The following is a 24,434-nucleotide window of genomic DNA, read 5'->3' as shown; positions in this document are numbered from 1 at the left end:
TGTGATTGTCATGTTTCGGTTCTGTGGGGGTTGGGATTTTGTTTTTTATGAGTTTTCTTCTTGTTTTTGTCTTGTGTTCCTGGTTTCTTCCCTTGTCTTGTTATGTCTAACCACGTCCACCTGTGTGTGTCTTCCCTTCCCCAGTTGTGTCTCATTAGTGTTGGTATATTAAGGCCCCATCCAGACGGAAGCAAAGCCGGCTTCGTTCCTCAAAGAAATCTCACACAGAAGCATTTCAAGAATTGTGTGTGTCCAAAAGAAGACGCTGAGGACGTTTAACGTCTGTAATGTATATGCCAAGTCTGGAGTGGCGCTGTAGCGCAACCACAGGGAGTTAACGGAAAGCGTAAAAGAAGAATCAGCGACTTAACTTTATTGTCAATTTGAATTTGATTAATTGTTCAGCCCGATGCTAAATGAACTAGTATGCATTCTACCAACTGCCGAAATCAAAAAGTCAACTAGAGATGTTTACAATAGGGAATTCTGAGGTTTTAGACCTGCAAGGCGACCTGGACCACATGTTGTACAACATATCGTAGACGACATGGTTTAAACTTATGTTGTCAGCTGTTTGGCTGGAGTGAGCTGGCTGGTAAATTGCACAAACATGAGCCCAAACCATGAGTCAGACAGTCATCCATTTAGTCATTAAGCAAGTTAGCAGCAGGGCAGCCGGTCAAGTGGGAAAAAAGTCATTGATTTAATCGCGGATCCGTGCTTATAAACCAAGAGTTTTCACGCAAACACAGATGTCACAGCGGGAATCGAACTCATGGCCAATCTGTTACAAGACATACCATCAATGCATCGTGCAGTTGTGATGGGGGTGTTGAAAAGGTGAAGTGGAGAAAACAGTGGCACGCTTGAGTGGAGGGGAATAATTCCCTCTCACCGGGAGATTCTTTGAAGTCAAGGGGTGTAAAAAAAGAGGGAATGTGTGGGTAAAAATAGAAACCCCCACTTCTTTTCTTTTCTTCCCTCACCTTTAATCCCCAAAACTCCTTCTCCCTTATTCACGCTCTTATCTGAGATGTAGCGGCCATCTCGTCAGCCAGCGTTTTTGTCTGTCAGGGTCACCCAAGTGTCAGCATTGTGCTCCGTGACACTTCTGGCGAGAACGCGGCGTGATAATGAGTCGGGAAAAACACCGCAGGGTGTGCCGCTGTCTTCCAAGCAACCAGACGTTAGTCTATTATAGCATCTTATCAAAATGACACGCCAAAAAAACTGCACATCCACATAAGGGCCGATGTGTGTAAGGAAAAATCCTAAAAATATATAAAATAAAATAAAAACTGTCAACGGGCAAATATTTTGTACATGAACTAAAGAATAATAAATAAATAAATAAATGTTCTGGCTTAATTATATAATGGTGGTGAGAAATTATCATTTTCTTCAGTTATTTGTCAACCGATTTGTCAACTACATTACTCCCACCCACAGGACTGGAGTGGAATGGCAGCTTATGATGCTCCACCAATACATAAAAATATCCTGAAATCCATTTTTCTTCAGTTGTCTGCCAACCACAGTTTCCTGTCACCCACAGGGCTGGAGTGGAACAGCAATTTGAACAAACAACGTCCCCACTAAGTTGATATGCTACAATAACATACTTGACTAAAGAACTTAACAGTTTCAAGTTTGTCATTTTGAAACTGCCACACTACACAACACTAATGTTCGTTCCGGCACATAAACATAACATTTTTAAATGCTATGTACAGTCTGGATCGTTTTAAAACTGTCCTTCACATTGTGATAGGAATTTGTCAAAACTAATTTGCGAGTGCACCTCGAAAAGCGCTTGACAAAACGTTGACGTACTGTTCTTCACTTAAAGTAGTAATTACTGTCACCCTATAGTGTAACATAACTTTTTATTGGCACGGCAGAACTCAACATTAAAAGACCCCACAAAAATAGGAATCCCTCCATCAACGGATCATCGCATGCAATGGGTTCCAGGTGTCTTCCCCTGTCAGAGTGATTGGTATCAAATCATCTTTCTTCATCAGCACACTCACCCTCGCTCTGTCCTGTCCTTTCAAAGGGGATTTATTAGGGCAGAGAAACGCTAAATCTTTCGACTTTAGAAACTTGCACACACACGCCCCAAAGACGACCCCCAAAGAGACACATTTATAGTCATCCACATTTGAAGTCCATCCATCAGGAAAAGGGGAATATTTTTAAAAAATATTGAAGGTTTTGTCATGACATGTCTGACTGCTCTTCAGAGAAGAAGCTACTGGATACGTATTTTTTACATTTTGACTGCATATGAAGGAAAATATAGTCTACTAAACTGTTTAATGCTTAAGAAAAAACTACCCATGATGGAGAATGGCTCATGCATTTTTCTGATGGAATTACGTCATCTGGAAAGGAAACTTCAGGACCCCATCTACCAAGGAGTGTATAGGTCTGTTGTTTTTGTCTTTCCATTGCTGGATTGCAACTGATCATTGTCATCATCACTTTTGTAACATTTTCTGGTCCGCTACCACAGAGGAAGAGTAACTGGCTAAAGGGCTACACAATAGGGTCCACTGATTGGCAACGGGGAATCTAAAGTTAAGAAGATGAATAGGTTCCGCAAAAGTTTAATCAAGGCACTTGGACTCTTTTTGTTTGTTGAAGACCTCAAATCCAAAAAGCATCTTCAGTTGTTAATCTTTTAGTTGTGGAGTTCCCCTGAAACCACACCTAGAAAGAACTGACTTTAGGACTGAATACATTTTTTGAAGGAGAGATCAGTTGCCTTGTTTTAACTTTTGCGGATTACCATGATCTGGATGACTGACAATCTACACAAATGAAAAGCTGCTATGTTTGTCTTGACTGGAAACAGGCCCAAAAGAAAGAACCCAAAAAAAGGTTTGATGTGTCCATCGTTAGTTCATTACAGGGTTGACATAATCTCAAACTATTTAAATCACCATCCCCTCTTTAGAGTACGTACTGAAAAAGTCTACTCTTTAAGACTGAACAACATGCACAGAAGCAAGAGCATATTTATCACCACCGGCCAATTCTCACACTGGCTTGACTTTAAAAAAAAGAAAAGAAGAAGCTCAACCCAACTGCTCGACACACGCACAAATGTCCACAAGCATGACGGTACATGCATGCACGTTTTATAGGCACTTCAATTATAAGGAGGTTTCTTGGCATTCCTGTGGTGGAAGGGTGGCGATACACAGAGGCCGTGTCCTCAAAGTGTGCGGCTCAATCCGCTCTTCATAAGTCTACAGCACGATATATAATTAGAATTGGGCCACCGTTGTATAGTGGACCTTTAGTTTGCATCATTAGTCAAATACAGAATTGCATCAGAATTTAGTAGGAGATATAGTTAGGAATAAGTTAAACACTGCAGTTCTATTTGAAATCAGAATTAAACAACCTAAATTGGTATAAATAAAAAAAAGAACAATCTTGGTATGCTATGATATAATGGCATCAGGATGGCAAAAGAGTAGAAGTGAAGCACTGTATCAGTTACACAGTGTCAAAGGTATGTGCCCAGAGAGTCTGTCATCGCTTTGGTAATAACAGACCATTTGAACGCATCAGCCCTGCAGCTTTTTGCTTCTTCATAGATCAAAACGGCATGAGTGAATAGTGTGTGCAGGAATGGATGGGCATAACGTACGGCTGACTGGGAAGAACCGTGTGTGATCATTGCCTCGAAGCTAAACCGCAACAGCTCGCTTCTTGTGTTGCACCGAGCTGACATCAGTGTGTTCTTAACAAAAAACAACAATGGAAGGAGAGATGTATTAATGATAAAGTGAACTTCAGAAGCCCTACTGGAAGCCCATGATAGTGAAATGGTCATGGAATATTAGAACCACATAAGTCTCTATTGAAAGCATTCTGTGAAGCCATTACAGCAAGTGTGGCTCTCAACACAGACAATCACTTCTCGCCTTTAAAACAAAGGCAACACTAAGTTGGCGACACAAGTGCTGCTTCTCACACATGGAACACGACCTGTATAACCTGCAAAGTAAAACGGGAGTCTCATTTGTTTTGAGAGTGATTGTTACATACGGAAAAGTTGTTTCAATATCTGTTCGACAAGTATTTGTACCTGAAATGGCCCCCGTAATTGGTGGATTTCTAGCTTGATTTATTTTAACGTTTTATAGTCATTTCAACAACAACATCTCAGTCCTTCTGCTCTGTTTAATTGACCTCAGGTCATCAATCTCGCAACTCTGTTGCCACAAAGTCAGGTGTCAAACTTGGACAGCCTCATCACGAAGGAACAACAAGAATGACTGAGGGCTTATGACTGGCTGAAACTCAGCGCAAAGCTATTTTTTCTTGAAGGAACAAGGCGCTAACTAGATAAAAAATTGTGGACGACAGAGCAGCAGGCATCTTATTTTCAAATATCACGTGCAGACAGATACGCATTGTGGAGATTCCTTGTGCTCCTTGACGACAAAATGTGTCAGGAGAATTGCGACATCTAAATAAGCAACACTGTCTACGGTCATACTATTCCATATTTTTTTGTGTGTGACATGGGTGAAAAAAAACTCCCAAGTGAGAGGATAAAGTCGCATCTGCTTTGATAGACTTGAAACCAAAGACATTTTTGGAGGGGTTGGGTGCTTTTTGTGCCCCAGATAAAAGGTGCAAAGGGATCCGTGTGTGAAACTTGGCCTCAACACTGCAGGGCGAAGACGCTCCAGCTGCCATCTGAGGTTCTGAGGTTGACTGGGACCAAAAAAACATCTTATGTAGTAGAGCTCATGTGCACAAATGAGTCATTGCTGCCTACATAAAAAAAGATGTTCCAGTTCAAAGTTATCTAAAGAGGAACCTAATACATCTAAAAGTCAGCTCCATTTCGAGACGCTAAAAGATAACGCCTGCAGGTTTGGAGAGAGATTTCAAAAAGCGTCCGAACTTTTGAAACAAGGTCCTAGAGGCTAATCTTTCCACACACAAAAAATGAAAATAACTGCAAATAACACTTATTAAAACCAATAAGTGCTTATTTAGGATGCATTGCATGTTTTTAGGTATATATATTTTTTTATATTTCCTTGTGGTTTACTTTCTGTATCAACACCACGAGCAGCATCAGCGAGCCCGTTGAGGGAAAAAACAAGTGTTGCCTGAGAGGCAGCACACCTGTTACAAAACCTCTCTGTCAAGTCCAAGATCAACATTTCAAGAGGATCAGCATTTAAGCTCCAATTAAAAACGTTGTCATTACACAGTGTCAGATTTCATCCATGCTGTAATGCTTTGTTGTTTATGTATATACAGTTAATCAATATTGAAAATCTGACAGAGTACTGGTTGGTCTGTTAAACCGGTTAGAGTTCCAGCAAAATAAACTACACTGTCAGTGCCAATACAGATTCAGAACCAATAAGCAGTCAGTGAATTTTACACAAGCTGTCACGGAAACACTTCACGTGTGTTCCTTCCTTTCAGACAACAACCTCATTAAAATAGTAGCACAGCAAGCCACATATTCTTTATTGACATTCTAGTATGACAGATTAGTAAGAAAGACAGTCTAGATAGATAGCATCCATCCATCTCCAATTAAAATGACTATTAATGTGTTCACTGGCAATGACAAAAAAGTGACATAAGAAAAAAAGGATTATGTCCAAGCACTAACCATGTTTCTCTCCACTACATGGAAAACAGGCTGGATAGTGGCTCTCGAGGACCGAACTTGGCCACCCCTGAACCAGGTACTAAGCCCTATTAGTTCAAATACCGCTAGTCATCTACAGTAGTCAAAGACTGGGAATTTGACCATATTTGATGAAAAACACATATCCAAAGTCCAATTCAACATGTGACACCTATTGTCAAAAGTTGGGACCAGCTTTGTAGTATCATAGTAAGATTAAAACATAAGAGAAGAAAATACCCCATTACGAATGGTCAAGTTCTGTTGATACTTGCATGACCACTGAGTGTTTAACTAAACTATAAAGTACTGCCTTTACGGTTAATAAAGGTTTTATAATGGATGGTAACAATTTGAAATGAAACACTATTTTATGTGGGAAAAAAGTCAGACATGGCCAAAAACGGGAGTGTGATCAAAGTAAGAAAGAATATGGGGCCACAATTCCAAAATCATTGCATGCTTAGGGAATGAATTCAGCCTGTACAATGAGAAGATCCCCAAGAGGATTGCCTTGCTATCATTCTTTTTCTCACACTTGTCATTCAGCCTGCTATACAGTCAGCCTCCCTCCTCCTGCTCCCCTTGCCATTACTTAACATTCCTACAGCGAGTCATCACACCATGTTTGTAATGTCACACTCGTGAAGCGCTTACAGGCCTTTTTTCTTTTTCAATTTTATCAGCGGTGAGTGAAAACAAAGAAGAGCACTGTGTCGTTTGAGTGAGAGCAAATACATGTTTCAGGTTACGACCTGTTGGAGTCTGAGTGGTGAAATCCGTGTAGATAATCCTGACCTATATAAATGACCAGGCATTCGAGGATGGTTTATGATATGATGTGTAGCATAAAAGTTGTAACAGGAGGTGAAGGCCAAAAAATGTAGCCAAGATATCCATAACTTTAAGACCAATGAAAGTACAACATCGGTCTGAAAACTCAGAATACTGGCCGCTACCCCACCCCTTCACCTTTTCCCCCTTGGCCTAAGGCCCTTGCGTTTGCAAACAAACAACGGCACTCTTTGAAATCCCAACCGCAAACACGCTAGCACGACGAGACAACACCTCACTGGGGAACATCCACTTTCCGCCAACCTCCCCCAAACAGAGATTTCCTGCTGACCATTTGACCTTTGCACAGATAATGTATGCATCCAATTCACGGTGTTCTCATCTCAATCTACTGGAAGAGTAACTCTGTGGGCCTTTACAAGCATCTCCGGCCTGTCATAGAGCACAGACTCAATGGAGTCAGACAGTGACCAGCCTGAAGGCAAACACACCACCATTTTTTCCCATCATTTGAGGTCAAAATACATTCACTTTAAATACAGTGGATAGTGGCGAATCGAGCTTGGTGAACTTTTGAGCAGACAAGCATGCAGACAAAAGGCAGGGAGAACAGTAATCTAATTACGTTTCTGCAGCCACTCGAGATGGATTTAGCTGCAACAACCACGTGAAAAGACAACAGTGTGGCCACGCACAAAGAGACACTTTGAGCAAAGAGAAATATGTGAGAGAGACAATGAGGAAAGAACATTGAGACTGAAAAGGAAAGAGAGGGGACGGTAATGGTGTGTGTGACATCTGAAAAATGAATGGGATTTCCTTAGTGCGTTTTTGAAATACTGCAGCACTTCACACATACATTTCTCCTCCGCAAACAATTAACATAGATCCTGTGCAACTATAATAATGAACAAACTATCCAGGAGCCTCAGAATATTCCTTTTGACATTCTGTTGATTGAAAACATTCCAACTTCAAAATGTTTAGCTCATTCAAGATACAAACTACCAAATTCTCCTAATCAACCAACCTTTTATAGAGTTACCTCATTCTTCCACATTTCTTGACCACTTCAAACTGTTCCAAATTCAAATCTCACATTCTGCATTTCAATTAATGCCATGGCATTTCAGTTCATCGTTAGCCCTTCAGCATTTACATGCAATATCCACAGAAAAGTCAAAGGGATTTCACAGACAGGTTTCTGTGACGTGTTTGACTTGACATCTGTTACAGTCAATCCGTACAGCCCCTCATTAGCAGGACCTCTCCTGCTGCATTCATCAGTTGGAGGTGAGAGGTTGTGAGCAGAGCAGTTCAGGGTCATTCCTGGGCCTTGTCACACTTTGATCTCACAGGTCGGTCGCCCCCGTGTCGTGATGAGTCTGTGTACACTCATTGGGTAGAAAGTCACATTTCTCTTGACAATCAGACAGTAAAGACAATTTGCTGAATGCCTATGTAGTAAGGGCCATCCTATGTTTCTGGAATAGGTGCCTAAATAACATGAATTGAGGACCAGACAGCTGGTTCACAGATTTCATTTGCATTTCAGCAATCCCACATACCACATAATAGCACGCCTGTCCGGGAAAAAAACAGGGATTTGCTAAAATTATATGTTCCTATAGTGTCTTTGTGGAACTCAAACAAAAAAGAAAGGTTGGGAGTGAAAGCGGGGATCGTAGTAGTGGTGGTAGGGGGGTGCCCATTGAGAACAGAAAAAAAAGCTGAGCTATGCAACTCCTTGAACAGGATTAAGAAGCAAACCAGATGCATGGCAGCCAAAGCCCCACGGGGAGAAAAGAATGGTGAGGGAGTGGGTGAGGGGGTGGGTGATGGAGAGGAAGGTGGTGCGTGTAGCAGCACGTCATCTTTCAACAAGGCCATTGAGAAGAAGATCAGAAGACAGTAGCGCATCAATCACCGTTAATCTTCTTAGTATACCACACCTCAGCTCCTATCAAGTGCATGTGATTTTCAATAATACATGATTCGTGCTTTAACCAGACAAAGCAAACTGCTAAATTAAGGCTTCAAATGATGGTTCTGGCTGGCAGCTTGTTGGCATTGAGCAAGTGTGTGAGTCTTAGCACTTTTTTAACGTTGCAGGCTTGACTTCTTTTGCAAAAAAAAAAAAAAAAAGAAAAATCACAGACTGAGTAGAAGCTATTCATGGGAAGCAAACAAGTGCATTACAGTGAAGTGATCTCGGCAGATAGTTATCATTTCCAGAACCCCTCGAATGTTTTAATGTGAAATTCGACGAGCTGAGATAAGGGCTTTAACAAAACCAACATCCAGGCCTGGACTAACAGGTCGCTCTATCTCTTGAGTACAGACAGGACAGTGTTGCGGCTACCTCTATGTGTTAAGCGAGTGTATCTCAGGAGAGATAGCAGGGATGGGGTGGAGAAACATTCCCAGGCCTTGTGAGCACCAAAACGAAAACCAAATAGGAACATATGACAGAAGTGTTGAAAATCACTGCAAAAGTCCTATTTAACAAAAAACATTACAAAAAAAATAACACGTTTCTAATTCCTAGTAAAGAAACCATACCCTCACCTTCAAACCTTCACCCAGAAAGGTCTAAAAGCACTGGCAACGACTAATGAAGCCCCCTTTGGGACCATCATGAGGTCACTGTTGTCAGGGATACACCAAGGGCTGTCAGCTGTTATTGACAAACAGGAGGGCAGGGGCTTTGAATCAAGTGGAGGGGGGGCTATAAGGTCTGGAACTATTGAGGTCAGCTACCCAATACCCTCCACCCACCCCTAGATCTTCTGTGGGTTGTCTTTAAGAGTAATAAAAAGGACAGTCTGTCTTTTGTTTGAGACAAAGACGGGGAGCTAGTCACTTAGCAAAACAACACCGCTGCTTAAACAAGGAGAAAGACTTCCACCACCTGATGTGGGCATTAAATCACCACCTTTGTCTCGGTTCCTAAAACTTTTTGCAAGCAGTTTTCTGATCAGAATTGCGACCAAACATGATCATAAGACTGAAAGTGCAAGTTAGACCCATTGGTTAAAAGAAGGCAATTTGCATTCCTGCAGAATGTTTCCCATGCTGGCATTGCTCAGCTTTGAGAGGAAATAGATGACAAGAGCGGAGGAGATCGAGCTGGGTTGGGCTGTTTGCCCACTTTTACAGAGAGCAGAGGGTGGGGGGTTAACATAAAGAAAGACAAAGAAGGTTGAGCAAGCAGCTGTCAGGACTCAGAGATGACTGGCTAGTTTATTCTATCAGGGTATTAGATTGATCCCGTCTGACGGCCTGATTAATGACACTTGCAACTCTTGCTTGTGTGTGCTTGCCAAAACTGAAGCCCCCACCCTGCTGGTTAAGGTGGAGATGTCCACATGTTTGCATTTGTCTAATCTTTAACTCTACAAGCACAAAGTCTGCTTCTGGAACAGAAAAACAGCAATTTTCCCCAAGGGTCAGAGCCAGAGCTTGGACACTCAAAGTTGAACAAGAAACTACGACTAACAACAAAGCAGCAATGTGGAAGTCCTCCAAATAGCACATTTTATTACCTCAAGCAACCATCTACCTTCACACAATACACTCACCACCCAAATGGCGCAAAAGCAGCTGGACCGGATCACGCAAAGAGCCTGCAGCACACTTCCTGAATATACTGTCATGACAACAAAAACCTGCCGCTGTATCAGTTAGCACAATTCTGTATTGACTCAGACCCTCACCTTGAAAACACATATAACGTTGTTTAACTCACATTGAGTTTCGCAATATTAAAAAGGTGTCTTACCTGTGACAGAGATGATCATGGGTGCCTCCAGTGGCCTGTCATTATCCAGGGCCTTGTTGAGCCGCAGATCTCCCGTGTCCTCATTTAGCAAGAGCAGTTTGAGCTCGTTTCCAGATTCAAACGTGTATTGCAACTTATCCGACATGTCCGGGTCATGAGCTGGTACTCTCCCGATTATTCCAGATGGAAAACTGTTGGACTTGTTGGTAATGTAGTTGTTGAAAATGATGTCAAAGTCCTTTAGCACCGGCAGGTTGTCATTCATGTCCTTCAGGCGAATGTGTATGGTGGCCCGGCTCACCAGCGGCGCTGAGGTGGCCTGTACCACAATCACATACTCTGTTTTGGTCTCATAGTCGAGGTCGATGAGGGAAATGAGGTCGCCGTTGAAAATATCCAACTCAAAAATCTCTGGGAAGTTCCCTTCAACTATTTGGTACATTATCTGAGCATTTGTGCCCTCATCAGGATCCGTTGCGGTAATTCGTGCCACAACAGACCCGACGGGAATGTTTTCCTCTACATCGATGAAAAGTTCGTCCCTTTCAAACACTGGAGCATTGTCATTAATGTCCTGAACTACCACATGTATGGGAACAGCTGCTCTTAAAGGCGGAACCCCCCTGTCCACAGCAAAGGCCTTGAGGTCATAAACAGGAACGTTCTCCCGATCTAGTTTGCGAGCAGTTCTGATAATCCCAGAATACTGCTCAATGAAGAAATCCCCATCACCGTCATCACCACCTTGGAACGTATAGCTCAGTCTGCCATTTGAGCCAGAATCTCTATCAGAAGCAGAAATCTGGAGGACGCTGGTGTAGATAGGCGCATCTTCAAACACGCTCCCGTGGTACATGTCTCGAAGGAACTGAGGAGCATTATCGTTAGCATCCAGGATGATAATCTCCACATAGGTGGTGTCGGATTTCTGAGGGATGCCATTGTCTTTAGCGATGATGGCCAGCGTGAAGGAAGCCTGGTCTTCATAGTCAATCTCCATTTGGGTTGTGATGGTGCCGGTATCTGGGTCGATTTTAAACTGTGGAACACTGTCCTCCATAATGTATGTGATGCGAGAATTTTCTCCAGTGTCTTCATCTGTCGCGCTAATGACCACCACGGTGGATCCCACTGGTTGCTCCTCGCTGAGCATCACCTGGTAGTTGGCGCTTTGGAAGACAGGTCGATGCGTGTTTGCGTCTGTCACATTAATGAACACCTGCGCAGAGTCTGATCGGGTTCCATCGCTGGCCGTGACTGTCAACACATACTGGCGTTCCTGTTTGTAGTCCAGGGGGAGGGCGAGAGTGATGAGACCACCGCCGCTCTGGCTCGTGATGGCAAAGCGGTTCCTGGTGTTGCCGCTGGAGATCTGATATGTTACCACACTGTTGACATCCCGATCAAGAGCAGTCACCGTGAGCACGCTTGTCCCCACGACGGCGTCCTCGTTGATCTTCAGCGAGTAGACTTTCTCTGTGAACGTGGGCACATTGTCATTAACGTCGAGTATTGTGATGGTGACGCTGGCCGAGGACGACATCACAGGAACGCCGTGATCCCTCGCCTCCACCCCGAAGCTGTAGAACTCAGTGGTCTCCCGGTCCAGCTCTTCACTTACTGTAATCCACCCGGTGCTGTTGTTAATGGTGAACGGAAAACCAGGAATGGTGTCTGTTAGCCGATATTCCAGCCGGGCATTCTCTCCCGAATCGCCATCGATTGCTTGAATGTGAATGACGGAGTAGCCGATGGCAACGTTCTCCAAAACAGTTGCCTGGAAAGGTGTACTGACAAACATGGGGGCATTGTCATTCACGTCCACTACTTGCACGATCACCAGCCCAGTGCCGTTAATCAGCGGAGGCCTGCCGCCGTCCTGCGCCTTAATCCTCAGATTATACTCACGAACCGTCTCATAGTCCAGAGGGTTGATGATGTCAATCACACCAGTAGGAGAATGAATATAGAACTGACCTTTAACATTGCCACTGATGATGCTGTAATGAACTTTAGCATTGTTCCCCTCATCTTTGTCCGTCGCCTCCACTTTGATGATTTTGGTGTTGATGGCCACATTCTCTTGGACCTGCACGACATACCTCTTTTTGCTGAATTGAGGATAGTTGTCATTCTCGTCCTCGACAGTGATGTGGACGGTGGCGGAGGCCCGGCGGGGACCCGGCTCTTTGCCCTGGTCGTCGGCCTCAACTGTCAGCTGATACTGCGCCCTGGTCTCCCTGTCGGGGCGCTCACGGATTCTCACCAGGCCGTTTCGAGGGTCGATCTCAAAGACGGAGTTGAAGCCTTCGCTGTTAGCAATTTTATAGACCATATTAGCATTGGCGGGGGCATCCTCATCATTGGCGCGGATGGTCATCACTTCAAACCCCACTTCTACATTCTCCCGTATACTAACTCTGTACTCTGTCTGCTCAAACACAGGGCTGTGATCATTGGTGTCACTCACAGTAACAGTCAGGTAAGAAGTGGCGTATCGTCTCGGCGTGCCGTTATCAGTAACAGTGACTTTAAAGACATGAGTGTCTTTCACTTCTCTGTCCAATGCCTGAATAGTTGTGATGCTGCCTGTCTGGGAGTCGATTGTGAAAAAGTCATTGGACCTGCTGTCAAACAAGGCTTCCATGCTGTACTCCAGTCTTCCTTCCTCACCATCATCTGGGTCAGTGGCTTTGAGGGTGATGACCCGTGTCCCGGCTGGCTCATTTTCAGGCACAGACACTTGGTAGTTAGGGAGCTGGAACTGCGGTGACGCGTTCACCTGCCGCTTACCTCTTCGGGTCAACTCACCAATGTTTCCATGAAGGTTTTCCGATCCAGAGCCATGTTTAGGCACTTTTCCAAACCGCAACGTGAGCTGCAAGCTTAGCCGGCTGCCTTCAGGTGTGTGCAGAGGACATTCAAAATCCACTTCAGGCTGCGCTTTAATGTTCTCTGGACACAAGTCATCAGCTAGAAACAAAGCTCCATGTCTAAACAGTGCGGCTAAATGTCTTCCAACGCACATTGTGTTCAAAAAGGTGGCGCTCTTTGTTAGAGAAGGCAAAAGTTCTACAACATTGAACAGCAAATCACCTGCATGGAGACAGGAAGTTTCTTCCAGTTTTAAATTGTGCTGGATGTGGATGTCAGGCTTGCTTTGAAACGTCCTTCTCCTGTATTTGATGAAACAGTCTTGTCCGTGCACGAACACGTTCAAATGCGTTTGGACCACATCTCCAGAAGTCAATGAGGTGCTTCTGAAGTGCACAGGCGCGGGGTTCCAACTCGAGCGCGCGCACTCCACAGTTCGAGACAGCCCGATAACTCCACTGTACTTCCCTACTTGGAAAAGACTCCGTGTGGATTCAGGAGATAAAACCCTGTCAAGTTTGTGCATCCAGCCCGGTCCGACGGACAGATTCGCCAAGACAGTCCCGGGTGGTAAAGACTCCGTGAGGTGAAGCTCCACGCACGCCAAGGGAGGCGCGTTGAGCAGGACGCAAACCCAAATCCACGCGCTCCACAGCACCATGCTTGGGAACATGACAAATCCCAGTCAAGTGCAGTCAAACTCATCCGTGGCAGCTCTCCCGCTCCCGGCGTCGCGTTCGACTCTTCATGTTGGAAGTTTTAACGTGGAAAAAGACGCTGCGTGTCCATGGTGTCAGTGGATACACGGCGCGCACTCCAGGCCTGCGTAGTTTCAAATGAGCACAAAATGGCTCCGCAGCTCGGCCCTCTCCACACCCTCCTCCTCCTTGAGGAGCTTATTAGCATAAACCTGCTGGGTTCCCCACCGGGTTGCTTCTTCTCATGGAGATTTAGGAAGTGGCCCTGACCGGGTGACCAGCGCGCACATGAGTATTGTTATGACAATAAGATGGGGCGGCCTTTCAATTCTTTCAAAGAACCTTGCTGCCTTTGTAACTTTACTAATGTACTGTATACATAAACTTGTTTAAAGTGCATGGAGGAAAAGGTTTACACACACAACTCTCAAACAGTTGTGCTGTCTTTTTGGTTAATTACTGTCTTGATACGTTAATTTAGGAATAAATATATCTTTAAGAAATCATATAGTTGATATCGTCGTTCATTAACTTGTCCAACATGTCTAACATGTCTAACATGTCTTGTCTAACATGTCCAATCTTCTGAAGCTGATCCGAAATATGACATATACGGCATACATTTACAATGTACAGTATTTAAGTTCATCTGATTAAATATGGAATACTATGTGAGCATGCAAAAATTGCCTTCAACTTGGGAAGTGAACTTATATAATAACACCCCGCTGTGGACAAAAGCTGCATAACAACTCAAACACGGTAACGATTTTTAATAGCGCGTTCCTTTATATTTGCATTATTTAACAGAAAAGGCACTGAAAATAGCAAAATATCGAATCGTCACCTTCAGAATAATGATTTAAGCTCTTTCTTTTATCCAGAAAACACTAAAAGCTGAACCAAATATTCAATATACCCTAGGCATTAATCATGTAGTGTTGGAGCGTAATTATTTTTGCATGATCTGTTTAACTGAGGATGTTGGTAATTTTAGCAGAGGTGACCAACATCTTGAGATGATAAATAACACAAGAGCTTATTATTTATTTATTAGAAATATAACACAGTGATATCCATGAGTGAGTTTTGGGCATTTCATTTGAACAATAATAATAATAATTCATTGAATTTATAGGCCCCTTTCAAGACACTCAAGGTCGCCTTAAACACAATAAATTTAAAAACACTACAATAAAACAACAAAACATTTAAAAAAATAGTGAGTACTATAACAATGTTAAAGTGAAAAAGCAGTCCGAAAAAGGTACGTTTTAAATCTGGTTTTAATAAGTGTTAATGAATCAATATTACGGGTGTCAGGTGGTAGTGCATTTCAAAGACGGGGGGCAGAGTGGTTGAAAGTTCTGTCCCCGACGGTGGCCAGGCGGGCAAAAGGAATGGAGAGGTGGAGGCCAGATGAAGATCTGAGAGAGCAAGAAGGTGTGGCAATGTGAAGAAGGTCCATGAGATATGGAGGAGCGAGGTTATTTATGGCCTTAAAAGTGCAGATCAGTATTTTGTATTGGATGCGGAAACGGACAGGAAGCCAATTAAGTTTTTGCAGGACTGGAGTAATGTGGTGCATGGAAGGGGTCCTTATAATAATGCGAGCAGCAGAGTTCTGGAGAAGTTGTAATTTTTGAAGTGATTTGATGGGGAGACCAAACAGAAGAGAGTTACAATAATCCAGGCAAGAAGTGACGTGGCTATGAACACGAACAGCAGCAGTGTGATGTGTGAGAGATGGGCGGAGACGATTTATGTTGCGTAAATGGAAGTATGCAGATCGGGTGATGTTGTTTATGTGTGACTGAAAAGAAAATGTGCTGTCAAGGATGACACCCAGACTTTTAACCTGAGGGGAGGGAGAAACTGAGAAATTGACAGGTGCAATGGAAAAACTGTCAGTTTGGGCTAAAGTGGACTTAATACCTATCAATAGGATTTCAATTTTGTTACTGTTAAGTTGAAGAAGATTGGATGGGAACCATTGTTTGAGTTAGTGAAAACAGTCAGTCAGGGAGGAAGGAAAGAAAGTGGCATTGAGGTTAGTAGACAGGTAGAGCTGGGTGTCATCCGCATAACAGTGAAAATGTAAATTGAATTTGCGAAGTATATTGCCAAGAGGTAAGATGTAGACAATAAAGAGGAGGGGGGCCAAAACAGACCCCTGGAAAACACCAGAATAGACGGGGGACAGATAGGATTTGAATGATTTCATTTGAACAAACTGGGTGCGCCGGACAGGTAAGAACTAAACCATTGAAAAGGTCTATCTGTAATGCCAATGCTGTGGAGTCTGGTCAGGAGCATGGTGTGAGAAATTGTGTCAAAAGCTGCTGTGAGATCGAGGAGAATAAGAATGGTGAGTAGGCCTGAGTCAGCTGCCAGAAGGAGGTCATTGGTGATCTTAATGAGGGCAGTTTCTGTACTGTGGAGGGGCGGAAACCAGATTGGAACTGTTCATATAGATCATTAGGTAAAATGGGTGTGGAGTTGTGAGGCAAGTTTTTTCCAAGACTTTTGAAAGAAATGGAGGGTTTGAAATGGGACGAAGGTTATTGAAATTATTAGAATCTGAACCAGATTTGTATTGGGGCTCTAGCAGCAGTTTTAAATGCTGTTGGAAAAATACCAGTGGAGAGAGATGAGTGAATAATGTTGGTGAAAAAAGGGGATTAGAGACGGGAGGCAGGCTTTAGACCGAGCAGTAGGGGATCGAGCTGGCAAGTAGAGGGTTTGGAATGACAAATTATTTCTGAGATGTCTGAAGCGGAAGGCAGAGTAAAACTTGACAATGCATGGATGGATGAAACATGGGGAGGCACTAAGGACACACTAGACGAGGGGGAAGAAGGAAGTTGCTGGTGGATCCATTTGATTTTTGAGTCAAAAAATGACATAAGGAAATTGCAGAAAACTGATGAGTAGAGGTGGGAAGGAATGGAGTAAGGTGGATGTGAAATATTGTCAAGCAGAGAAAATAGTGCCTCATAGTTGCCTTCATTTTTATGGATTAATGTTGTGTAATAGCAAGATTTTTTTTTGTAATGAATAAGGTGTTGTGTATACATGACCTTGTGTACAGTGAGTTCAGTTCTCTTGTGCAGGCGCTCAAGTTGGCGTCCTTTGGATTTTAACTGTCACAGAGCAGGAGTAAACCAAGGTGCAGAAGTGGTAAAATATACTAATCTGTTTTTTAATGGCGCAAGTATATTGAGAAGTATTCAGTCTCTAATGGATGCATGAATGGATATTTATAGGACACCACACTTACAATTAAAAAACAAAACAAGAAAATACCTCAATATCATGTACTTATACAACTTATTACAATATATATATTTTTTTTTTTACATTATAATTCTTTTTTAATGAATATTAGAGGGCCGTGTCATCTGACCGGCTCTGGCCTCTGCTCGCCTTTACTCAGGTGAGTAGCTGCCGAACATTCCCGGCTCCGCTGGATGGTAAAGTCAGTGGGCCCCAGCTGGATGATCTTGCCGCTTCCCAGGCACTCTTCCCCTTTGTAGAGCACTGCGAACTAGAGAGGGAGAAGGACTTTGTAAAGTATATGAAAAGAGTTGAAAAGTGAAATTGATTCACTACCTGTCCAGGCGTCAAAGCTCTGAGTGGCTGCGCGAGTGAGATCCACACAGACCCGTCCATGTTGAGAGTCACAGTGCAGGGAGCTGGTAAGCACAATATGTTGACTAAGAATGTTTCTTTTATGCATCAAAATCCCTTCTTGTAGTGTTAAATGCACACACTTAGCGGCATCTGGTGGATGAAGCGGAAATGACACTCCATCATCTTGCTCCGGGCCAGTTGGGGCGGCGGGTCCTCTGCGATCCAGTGGAAGCGATCCGTCCGTAGGGCGTCGCGGAAAAGAGACGGGTGATTGGTCGACGGTGCCTGAGGCCAAAGACATTTGAAATTGATTAGAAATTAGTCAATTGTTTTGATTTGTGATAAGCAGGTGAAATTTGAACAATTTAAGTCAGCTCAGTAGCCTATAGTCCACTAGGGGGCGGTAAAGAGGCACAGCTTACAATGAACATACAGTGGAACCTCGGAGTTCGAACCTCGTACAAATCGAACTTCGACCAAAAAATCGGAATAAAAAAATGCCTCGGAGTTTGACCTCATTCTCGGAGTTTGAACACACAAGTAAACCAAGCAAGGCCGAAGGTACCTCGATCGGGTAGCCGAGTGAAGCCGAGTGATGCCGAATGCTCACGTGCGGTAGTGGAGACGAAGCGCTGCTCATTTCCAGTCACAGCGGGTGAATACTCCCGCAGGTGATTCGTACATTTGCGAGTGCATTTAGATTTTTCCACGGCAATTTTCTTCGATATGGGCCCAAAGAAAGACAGCAGTTCCAGTGGCAGATCAGAAAAACGTACAGTGCTACGAACACTAGTGGATTTACGAAGGAGATTATCGCGCCGTTGTAACTACTGTGACTACTTCGGTAAATACTGCACAAGGACCCCCCTTAGCTGTTCAACAACATGCCTGACGCTAAACATCGCACAAGGACCCCTTAGTAGTCTAACAATATGCCCAATGTAAAATACACTAACTCAGCACTGAACTAAAGCATGCATTAACACAGTATTTTTCATCCACTGAGGCCATCACACCACGACAAAAAAAGTAAGTATTTTTATTTATTTAAATACTGTAAATGTTTTTTTTTTTTTACATAAATAGAAATTAAAATAGGAATTTTCTGTTTTTGGAACTTGGGAACAAATTAGTTGCATTTACATTATTTCCGATGGGAAAAAATGTTTCAGAGGTTGAACAATTCAGACTTTGAACACTTCACAGGAACGAATTGTGTTCAAACTCCGAGGTACCACTGTATTTAAATTAGTGGCTCAGCCCATTATGGGGATTTTTTAAAATTTATTTAACATTTGATGTTCTTTCTTGTGTTCTTCAGGTCACTTAAAGCAGAAACCTTACCACCAGCACGTCACCCGTATTGATATCTTTGTCCACTACAAACCAGGCATCCCTCTGTCCTCCAATCCGCGCCCTCTGTCCCAGCGTCAGAGTGAACCAGCCTTGACGTGGAGGTCAAAGGATGAGCCATTAAGATTGGGATGCACTGAATTGAAACTTGTTGTCCACAGCTGTAAACATACCTTTGTGCGTGCCCATTACAGTCCCATCCTCAATGGATACAAAGTTACCAGGTTTAGGTTCGAGGTACTGGGGGGGGGGGGGGGGATAAATCATGGCCATCCCAGTTTAACTTTCCATGGAAACCAGAATGTTTCTCCATTTTGGCAGCTTTAATCAAGTTAGACATAATCAAACTTACCTCCAGAATAAAGTTTTCAAAGTTTCTCTCGCCAATGAAGCAGATGCCCATGCTCTGAAAAAACAATCTAGTAATAAACACACATGTGTTTTCTACATACTCTTATTTTGAGTCACCTCTTTCTTTTTCAGCACATGGTGAAAGCCTGCTTCAGCCGCCATCTTTTTCACAAAGTCCTTGGTGAGGCCAGCGAGTGGGAACAAGGTCTGCCGCAGGGCATCCTGGGAGATCTGGCTGAGGAAGAAGGTCTGGTCTTTGACGAGATCGGCCCCCTTATGCAGTCTAACCGCTGGGGGGGTCAGAGTGATGAGGTGAAATTGGGGTGTAAAATCGCAGAGTGAAGGCAACACATACGGTTTCGGAGCTCAAATCGATTTCTGAAGAGCACGAGAGGCCCGGTTTTGGGGGGTTGCTGGAAGACCTCCTCATCTTCCTGGGAGGTCCTCGCGTAGTGGCCTGTTGCCATGGCGTCAGCACCTACATGTCAAAAAGCACAGAAAAATGTCATAAAATGTCAAAAAAAAAAAAAAAAGGTAATAAGATAAATGATTGTACAAAGAAACAAAACATAAAAGAAGGGTTCATAAAAAAGTTTAACAAAATAATTCAGAAAATAAGACTATTAGATATATTTTTTTTAAATCTCATCTGTCAGTTTTTAAAACCAAAGGCAAAATAAATGTGGCCACTCTTGTAGACTACAACATACCTAGAGTTATGATTGCGTACTTGTGGAAATGGCTGAATTTAATATGCTTATTGCAGAGTATATCTGGATTTGGTGTCCTTCCTTTCTCATATTCCTTTAACAGATTACTGAAAAGGTGCAGAAGACCACAATTAGATAGGCAGGAAAAGGAGTTGACAACATTTATGTTGACATTCGGAATACCTGAAAACCTCATGCCAGTATTCCTTAACATATGACACTTGATGGAAGGGGATGTCCAGCATCTGGCACACTTTGTAGGCATCCTCGCAGTCCTTATCTGTGGTGCACACCCCACTTTCATCCAGGGAGTCCCAGTTCTTCATGAAAATCCCTGTCACGTTATAGCCTAAAATGGCCAACATTAAATATTTATTGTCAAAGTAATTACAATGACTACGTTTGTTAATTTGTGCATGGGATGTCAATAGTGGTGTGTATTTAATGAAATGGCCAGGCGTTCCTGTTGTACAACGCCTGTTGTTGTTACTGTATGTCAATGTGACTTCGACCCACCTCTTTTCTTCAGCAACAAGGCCGCGACGGAGCTGTCAACGCCGCCCGACATTGCGCACACTACGTGCCGTATAACACCCATCTTCTTCAACTAATTCCGCTCACGTACCTGTTAGAAATTAAATTAATTAGCTTTAACACTCGTGTCACTACTGCGCACAGCCATGATTGCAGTCCATTGCAGATTAATGTCCGACTCGAAAACCCAATCACTCCGGAACCTCTCTCTCAGAGGGGGAAACAAGTATTGTAACACCGCCACGGAGTTGCACATATTTTGAGTTTTTACGAATAAAAGGTGAGTGAATTTTTTTTATCTATTATGACTCACTTAACGTTTAAATTGATGTTTAAAAACTCACTATGATTTCTTAGCAAGGTTTATAAAATAAAATACATTTTATCCGGGTTCAACCATGACTTGTTTTTTGTTTTTGTGCAGTTTTCGCTGTTTAGTGAGGTGACTAAGCAAATATGTATTTACATTGTTTTGAGCAGATGGGCGAGGTGTCTGCAGACAGTGTCACCCTGGATCTTCTATTGGAAGCCAGGGAGACCGTGAGGAGAAGCCCATTGGGAGTCATCAACACCCCCATGATCACCTGGAGCCAGACCACCCTGCCTGTCAACAAGGCCCATAGTATCCATCTTAAACTGGAGAATATGCAGAGAACAGGCAAGAGTGTGCTTTTAAATTAGATGTTGTAGACTTTGATTGAGCGGGGGAATTAACTATGATTATTAGAAGTTATATAAATACAACTGTAATTAGGCATTGATTCTTTTGCCTCCAGCTCATGTGACCCTAGGTTGGTGGCATTTTTAATTGCAGGGTCCTTTAAAATTAGAGGTGTGGCCAATCAGTTTGCTAGGAGGCCAAAGGGTGGCAATTTTGTCACCATGTCCGCAGGGAATTATGGGAAGTCGTTTGCATATGCGTCAAAACACTACGGGTCTAAAGGTAAAGTGGTGATGCCAGAAACTGCCCCGATATCCAGATCCGTCCTCATACAGGTCAGAGGTTATACACAATAATGCATGCAAGTAAATCGGTAGTTTACTCACTCATTTTTTTTTCTTTCCTTCAGAGTTTTGGCGTGGATGTGGAGAGAGTTTCCACTTCCTGTCTGATGAATGTGGTGAACCGTTGTGTTCAGGAGGACGACATGACCTTCCTGCACTCCTACGATGACCTGGATCTCATCGCGGGACATGCCAGGTACCCCCAATGAAAAACAAACACGTGGATGAGGTATAACTGTATGTGTAGTTTGGGTCTGGAGGTCCTGGAAGTGATGCCTGAGCCTGATGTTGTGGCGGTATGCTGCGGAGGAGGGGGGCTGCTGGCCGGAGTGGCTGCTGCAGTCAAGCTGTCAGGATGTGACAAGACCAGAATCTATGGTGTGGAGCCAGAAGGAGGTAAGCAGAACACATCTTCCAATTGTAAAATGAGCCATAGAGCTAAGTCAGCACTGATGGCTGGTGTGAATGTTTGACTTCAGCCTGCACCATGTACAAGAGCTTCATCCAGAAGAAGCCAGTGGGCATGGCCACAAGCAGCATTGCATCAGGACTTGCACCACCATTTGCAGGTAGTATCTTAATATGAACATTCAAATTTCATTTGATAAAACGTTTTTTTAGTGGAAAAATCTCAAAATAAATACTTAATTAAGTTATCTCAAATAAATTACAACTTAATCGTGACAGGTTTGACAAATGTGAAAATGTTTGAACACATCTCATAAAGGGGACTTCATCTTTACAAACTTGTTTTGAATACCTTGAATACTGTTTGTATTAAAAAATAACTTTTTAACATCGGATATATTATCAGATATAGATTACAAGCTTGGTTTTACTGTACATCTTCAAAACTATGCAGCCACATCGTAAATCTTTTTTGAATTATTTCTTCAAGAATGAAGTACAATTATCGAATGTGGATGGTTTTGACAATTACTTTTTTTCTTCATTTAATGTCAACAATGTGTGTGGGCTGTCACCATCCATTTTTTCCAACCATTTTTTAAATTACTGATTAATACATTGGCATTTTGCAACATACTTTTTGTGAGGTGTGTACGTCAGTTTGATGTGTGATACATGTCACACAAGTGCAGCCCTCTTATTTTTGTAAATAATTTAGCTTCTTGTACAACACTATAGAAACAAGTTTGCTGCAATATAAAGTAGTCAAAGTCTTTTATAACAACCTTAATTCACTCTCACAAATTGCTGGCATAAAAAGTTAATATATCCCTGAGTCAAAATGTCTTCCAAAATGGCAGTTGTGCCCCAAGTGTGTGCCAAAATTCAAACATTGATACCTGGCATCTTGATAGCGATACTGAAATACCATCTGAAAAACCTAAAACATGAGCAGAATGTGGAATCATAGGTTTCAAAACAAGATGATATTAATGGCATTTAAGACTTACCTAGCTATACAATAAAATAGTCTTGAATAATTTGTATTTGCTTTATCTTTAGTTCTCACACACAGACGTGCAATTTCCATGGCATCATTTTTCTTGATTTGACCATCAGGCACGCTGCCCTACGAGCTGTGCTAGCGCTACGTGGAGGAAATCGTCCTGGTGAACGACGACGACATCAAAGCAGCCGTGTCGACCCTGTACCGAGCGGGCCTGGTGGTAGAGCCGTCTGGTTCGGCCGCCTTCGCTGCCATTGCTGCCGCCAAAATACCCCAACTTGAGGGGAGGGATGTTGTGTGCATCCTCAGCGGCGGGAACATCGGCAAGAATGAGCTTGCAAACTTTCCAGACTGACACATGTGAAATTCACTCCGTAATAGAAAACGATCACTGTCATGTCTTAACGTTATTTTTAAAAACACGTATAAGAAATAAAGCACATGAAATCTGCCTAGTTGACATGTTTGTTTGCACTGAGACAAGGAAGAGAATGTATTTTGGACAAGCGTAAACCTATTAACCCAATCCTAATCTAAGGCCAAATAAACAATAGTCTGTATGGAAAGATGAGGGCCTCATTGGAGTTACATTACATCCTTGGTGGCCATTCTGCATATGACTGCATCAAGAAGAGTGCCACACTTCTCCTCATGAAGACTGACTTTGTACAGCTGAAAGACAAGACAAATGGAAAGATAGGGGTTAAATCCATTGGGACAAACGCGTCCATTATTGGACCATACCTTTTTAATCTTTTCAAGGTCTGACAAAGAGGAAATGTCATCCACTTGAATCTGCAGTCCATCCACTTTGGTCGCCATGTCCCCCACCAGGTGAGAGTCTTCTTTGTTGTGGACCAGGACCACCAGGACGGAGTTGTCACTGTCCGAGATGCCAAATCTTTTGAAGGCTTCTGAGATCTGTTTCAAGGAATTAATTGCTCAGGTCAAAAATAGCAGTTTTTCCCACATTAAGAAATGCAAACTTACATTATTAGTAGGTGACAGGTTGAAGATAATCTCTGAAAATAAACTTCTTGTCTTCATTTGATTAATTTTCTGTAAATGCACAGCCTTATTTGCAGCCACCAACACTTGGAAAGGACTCAGCAGCTAAAAACAAAGGGGAAAATTACATTTAAAAGCTTAATGACAAACAGACTTCACACAAATTCTATAAACTTGAAACTCACCATCGTAGGCTTGATCAGGGCACCTTTTATTTTTCCTTGCACGGCGTTTTGCCGTAGTTCGGCGGCATTTTGGACCTCTTTAAAAAGAATCTGCGTCACGTTGAGGTCGGGGGAAAGTTCTAGGGTCTGGGATAAATGCATTTTCTTTTTTTTAAATCAACAATGTGCACATTGCAGGGAGGAAAAAAACGACGCCAAACGTTAAGTGAAGCTGTGAGCGGAGGACCAAATATAGGGTAACACCGGAAGAACGCACTCGGGTAGGTAATAATTATATTTTTGTTCACAAGTCTAAGGAGTTACATTAAATTCCGTACATATGAGTGTTATTGTGCTTGGTAATTCCTCTATAATATAGTAAACTAATAGCGAGTACAACAAAAATCTAGCAATCTACGTGTAGTACATGTTCC

The 24,434-nt window shown here is 42.8% G+C and overlaps 4 protein-coding genes across 17 annotated transcripts in view; 1 reads left to right on the top strand and 3 right to left on the bottom strand.

Moving 5' to 3' along the window:
- Nucleotides 1–13,962, bottom strand: part of celsr1a (cadherin EGF LAG seven-pass G-type receptor 1a) — a 60,330-nt gene extending 46,368 nt beyond the window's left edge. For all 11 annotated transcript variants that reach the window (XM_077544579.1, XM_077544578.1, XM_077544580.1 and 8 more), the window contains exon 1: nt 10,257–13,962. In XM_077544579.1, the coding sequence (XP_077400705.1) occupies nt 10,257–13,803 (3,547 nt within the window). In that variant the 5' untranslated portion in view covers nt 13,804–13,962. The remainder of the gene's footprint in view (nt 1–10,256) is intronic.
- Nucleotides 13,963–14,865: 903 nt separating this feature from the next.
- trmu (tRNA 5-methylaminomethyl-2-thiouridylate methyltransferase) lies at nt 14,866–21,815 on the bottom strand. 4 transcript variants are annotated; one of them, XM_077544195.1, is made up of 13 exons: nt 21,457–21,815; nt 20,876–21,013; nt 20,392–20,500; nt 20,059–20,224; nt 19,876–19,982; nt 19,521–19,643; nt 19,283–19,455; nt 19,167–19,220; nt 18,988–19,054; nt 18,806–18,906; nt 17,602–17,746; nt 17,441–17,523; nt 14,866–17,375 (listed from the first exon to the last, which is right to left on the bottom strand). In XM_077544195.1, exons 3-13 carry the CDS (start codon nt 20,471–20,473, stop codon nt 17,226–17,228), a joined length of 1,251 nt encoding a protein of 416 aa, XP_077400321.1. In that variant the 5' UTR covers nt 20,474–20,500; nt 20,876–21,013; nt 21,457–21,815; the 3' UTR covers nt 14,866–17,225. The 4 variants fall into 4 exon arrangements, with proteins under 4 accessions (XP_077400321.1, XP_077400320.1, XP_077400322.1 ...); XM_077544194.1 differs by lacking the exons at nt 20,876–21,013; nt 21,457–21,815 and having other exon boundaries at nt 20,392–20,541; XM_077544196.1 differs by lacking the exons at nt 20,876–21,013; nt 21,457–21,815 and having other exon boundaries at nt 18,820–18,906; nt 20,392–20,541.
- Nucleotides 20,528–23,279, top strand: LOC144034966 (L-threonine dehydratase catabolic TdcB-like). Its single transcript, XM_077544198.1, is given in 7 exon segments — nt 20,528–20,689; nt 20,890–21,067; nt 21,224–21,405; nt 21,480–21,610; nt 21,662–21,810; nt 21,894–21,983; nt 22,942–23,279. Coding segments are annotated over 6 exon segments (972 nt in total). The 5' UTR covers nt 20,528–20,689; the 3' UTR covers nt 23,184–23,279.
- On the bottom strand, nt 22,580–24,419 carry tprkb (Tp53rk binding protein). The gene is made up of 4 exons (XM_077544199.1): nt 24,022–24,419; nt 23,819–23,941; nt 23,573–23,749; nt 22,580–23,500 (listed from the first exon to the last, which is right to left on the bottom strand). The coding sequence occupies exons 1-4, from the start codon at nt 24,160–24,162 to the stop codon at nt 23,414–23,416; spliced, it is 528 nt and encodes a 175-aa protein (XP_077400325.1). The 5' UTR covers nt 24,163–24,419; the 3' UTR covers nt 22,580–23,413.
- Between the last annotated feature and the right edge of the window lie 15 nt (nt 24,420–24,434).

Source organism: Vanacampus margaritifer, chromosome 15 (assembly GCF_051991255.1).
Source record: "Vanacampus margaritifer isolate UIUO_Vmar chromosome 15, RoL_Vmar_1.0, whole genome shotgun sequence".
In the NCBI taxonomy this organism is placed as follows: domain Eukaryota; kingdom Metazoa; phylum Chordata; class Actinopteri; order Syngnathiformes; family Syngnathidae; genus Vanacampus; species Vanacampus margaritifer.
This window is presented reverse-complemented; position numbering and strand designations above follow the sequence as displayed.